We start from the raw sequence: 4,318 nt of genomic DNA on the forward strand, positions 1-4,318 counted from the left end.
GCCTCCAGAACAAACCTCTGACATTCTGCACTGCAGCTGCTGGCAAACAAGCTAATCAGAAGGGTTCCCCCATAGGAGATTTTTGCAAATACCAGCTGAGGCTGGTGTTGCTTTACACCTGCAGGTTTACCTTTTGTCTGTAAAGATTTGGAAGGCAAGTTGGAAAGTTACAGACAGCAGTCTGGTGGCTCCAATCTTCACGCTTATATGCAACCTCTTTTTGTTTGGGACCAAGTCTCAAAATTAGTCCCATGATGAGAGTCCCTATTTATAAACAAAACTGTTGTCACTGATGCATTTTCTTGCCATGAGTGTTTCGAAAAACAGTGCAGACAGAAAGCCTTTTCCATGATGGTTTCTCCTTGTCACTCTGTAAGCTTATAAAGCAAGTAAAAAGGGTTGGACAAAATCAGATTCTCTGACAGATTCAAAGCTTGCAAAACTATGCCATGGTAACAACGCTGCTTCAGGACTCTGTAAGTTGGGTGTTCTACAACAGCACAGCCATCAGATGGAGAAGCGACACCCAAAGAAAAGCCTAGTGGGATTGATCTGGTAAGCTGACTACTGACGAAGTCTTGCCGTTTATTGCAATTTACAGGAAACCATACAAATGACACAACAAACAGGCAGCTCCAGTGTCCCCAAGCATCAAGAAAAATAACTCGTCTAACATTGGTTTGAGGATGTGTTGCAGGACTGCTAGATTAAGTGCAAGATCCAGTGAATTTCTGTGTAGTAGATCTTAACATACTGGGCCAACAGATGACAGGAATTGAGATCCCAGACTCTGTACAAGACCAAAGTGACTTCAACTCATCCCTGGCACATTGACAACTTTTGTTACAGCTGAGAAGTTACAGAGGAGAACAGAAATGGGGATCATTTGCATTCCATTCTTAATTACCTCCAGATCTCACTTGACAGTACAACCAAAAAGGTAACAATGACACAAAGCCTCCTTCTTCAAGGAGATCCTGTGACAAGGACCAATGCAGAAGAGTAACTTTAAGCAGCAGCGCTATGGGCGCCACCATAGCAAGTGTCAGACACCAGAGAGCATCTCTCACAACTGTCATTAACTCTGTGATGAACGCTGCAGCTACATTTCCAGCTATGCTCTGACCTCAGTAATGGACTTTGATGACTGATTAGTGGAGGACTGCTGTATTTTCTTTTCCTAAAACAACACTTGGAGGCAAGCACAACTGTAGTCAGGGCTTTCTTTTAACCACAGGACAATGACGTCTGGAAGTTTTTTAGTCAGTGTTGTTGAGGAGTTGTTCATACGCTATCACGTAACTAACAAGGTATGCAAACAGTTAACGCCAGCACTGAGAACTGTTACACCTACAGCAGCGGGTGTCCTGGCTGTTGTAATGGCTACATGCGGAACATGTTATTTTTGTTGTTTCCCAGTAGCACCACTCAGGTTCAAGATGCAATTACTAATAATTCAAGCACAGGGTATTTTCATCTAGCCACACAGCCCTTTATGTACACCTGAGAACACAGAGGAGCACTCAGAACAATTATTATGGTTGCTGCTTTTCTCCAAAATAGCTAAGTCTGCGAGCCACAGTCACAGTCTACAGGTAATACTTAAATTTGGAGATCTTCAAATACTCTATAAACTTCAGGCTTAAGGTCCACAGACCTGCTGTACAGTATGATGAAAAGCAGTCTTCTTCCCTTTCTGGAATACCCATTTTTAAAGAAAGGTAGATTTAAAATACTTTTTGAAGTATTTAAAAATACAGAAGGTGAACATTTCTTCTTCAAAAGCATAAAAACCAAGTTAATCTTACGCCAAAAGACAGACCCTGGAGGCATCAATTGTATTTCATTTTGAGAAGCCTGAAAAACGGTAATGGACATTTTGAAAATTATGCCTTTGCAAAAGAAACAAGACAAGACACAGGACACATCCTGCAAAAATGGTATGGTTCAAAAATGGTGCACGTGTGTGTAAAGCACCTGCACCAGCAGTCTTCCTGGTGTCTGCAGATGCTGATTTTGAGGACAAAGACAGTTGTAGAACTTCCTAGCCTCACAGCACAGCTCCTTCCTCTCTTCCCGCAGCTGGGCTGACAAAACTCCTTGTGGGACTGCACTAATGGTTGCTAGTAATGAAACAGTGAGTTCTGATACAGGAGTGGGAACAAGTAATGGCAGGAGTGGCCACCAGCATGTCTTATAATGTCATCATCCTCCAATCAAGACCTTTGCATATTCAAAAAACTTGCTCTGTTGACAGCACATTCTCCCAACATTTTGGGTGAAAAAAAAGCCATTCTCGTATCGTTGAAAAAAATCTGTAGTGGAGAAAATGCTTTCCTTCAAATTTTCCTTTGGATTAATTCTGCAATCCACCATGGATTCCCCACTTCTTAAGAAAGGTATTACTTACATCTAATCTTATGAATGTTATTACAGTATGGAAAAAAAAGCATAAAATCTATTTAATGATACCATACTGTCTATGCTTCAGAGTGACAAAATTTGCCATTCTTTTAAAACAATATCCCTACTTCAATGAGAACTAGAATACTGTTTCAAACTAATTTTTGAAGGTGCAATTCAAAAGAAAATTTGAACTATGGTTATCTTTTGTCTTAATGAGGTTGACCTCATTTTGTACATATTCATACATACATTTGTTCTGTGTTCAACAAAAACTTTAAGGACTAACAAGTCTGGGGCTTTTTTGCTGCATTCTTTCCACTGCTTAAAACTTGGACTAATTCTAAACCTGAAGAAAAACAAAAATCACTGAAACTTCAAAAACTGAATACAATTAGTATTTTCCATAGAGTACCTTATAATGAAAGTTTTCATCTTCAAATTTTTCACCATATATACTTTCTCCACCTGTGCCATTTTGGTTTGAGAAATCTCCACCCTGGACCATAAATTGCTTAATAACTGTAAAAGAAAATAATATAAAATATAGCAGCAAGGCAGGAAAAGCACAAGAAAAAAATTCAGAGATGAAGAGCAATCCCTGCCACCAGCACCGGCGCCTCAACAAAACTAAACCCCACCTTTTCTTTATCAAGAGTTCCCTAAGTACTCCTTTTCAGATAAGTGCATATCACTTGATATTTCATCCGTTACCTGAAATCCATTTCAATCTATTCACAACTCATAGTAAACTAGTTTGACTAGTACTAACTTAATAGTAAATTTATAATTTACTATTGGCGATGCATGGTAAGAACATCTAGTCATTAGGAGGGTCAAAAAGTCAAAAACTTACTTTCAGTCAAGTTATTTCTTAAACAAATGCTCTGAAATACTATTTAACGTTTTTTCAAATACGGTTAACATAGGACTTCTGTTACCAACAGGAAAACAGAGGATTTCATCAAACTCACTTCTGTGGAAAGGACATCCTTTATAATGGAGAGGTTTTCCAGTGGTGGGCCCTGTTCCTTTCTCTCCCGTACATAACGCACGGAAATTTTCGGCAGTTTTAGGTACAACATCAGCAAATAATTCAAAGACAATGCGTCCAACTGAAATGACAGAGAGAGAACAAGAGGTATTTGTAAGTCCCGTCCTTGGCACAATGATGTTTTGAGCATTATAGAGCAAACAAAATTAATGTTTCAGACTTGATTATTTTTATTTAGATTACTATTAAATTTACATTTTGGAGCTGTTTCATGGCAATCGCTAGCAGAGTTATGTTAGGTTTTTGGCAACAGTGAATTCCACTGTTACGAATAATTTAGGAGGAATAAAGACAGATTCTGCCAAGAACTACCAAAAATGCCAAATGCATTTTCTGCAAAAAAAAAGAAACTGTGTGTGTGAGCAATCACACACATATATATTAAAGCCAAATTATATATTTTAACAGGCATAGTTATGTCTATTTTAACATACATTTGTAGCTTGTCCAATCAAAAATAGATAAAATAAAAAAGAATGTACAGTGGAGACTTTTATTTGATCAAAAAGCTTATGCCAAACATGTACACCGACCTTACCCTTCATTCTCTTAAACCGCAATTTTACCAAGACTCGGTAATACCTAACATGCACATCAATAAGGGCTGTTTGCAGTTACAGAAACTACAAGCAACCGTTAAATCAAAAAACGTACGTGTTTTAACTAAAGGAAGTGAAACCTGAGTAGCTAACAGATCCTGTAATAGCCGATAAATGGGCTGTGTGTCAAATTCTCATCTTTTTACAAACTGACTTCTCTGAGAGCTACTTCTCACTACTAGCAGCTGCCATCAGCTGATGCTCCTGTTTTCTCATCAGCCTTGCACTCAATTAGGTAACATAAATTCACTCTGCTGGAAGC

The 4,318-nt window shown here is 38.5% G+C and overlaps 1 protein-coding gene across 1 annotated transcript in view; it reads right to left on the bottom strand.

The window, feature by feature from the left end:
• Positions 1 to 3,518, bottom strand: part of PPID (peptidylprolyl isomerase D) — a gene marked incomplete at its 5' end in the record, with an annotated part of 13,575 nt that extends 10,057 nt beyond the window's left edge. Inside the window, 2 exons of the mRNA XM_010133730.1 lie at positions 2,819 to 2,925; positions 3,378 to 3,518. Of these exons, the coding sequence (XP_010132032.1) occupies positions 2,819 to 2,925; positions 3,378 to 3,518 (248 nt within the window). The remainder of the gene's footprint in view (positions 1 to 2,818; positions 2,926 to 3,377) is intronic.
• Between the last annotated feature and the right edge of the window lie 800 nt (positions 3,519 to 4,318).

The sequence above is a fragment of the Buceros rhinoceros genome, unplaced genomic scaffold, assembly GCF_000710305.1.
Source record: "Buceros rhinoceros silvestris isolate BGI_N320 unplaced genomic scaffold, ASM71030v1 scaffold12493, whole genome shotgun sequence".
Classification (NCBI taxonomy): domain Eukaryota; kingdom Metazoa; phylum Chordata; class Aves; order Bucerotiformes; family Bucerotidae; genus Buceros; species Buceros rhinoceros.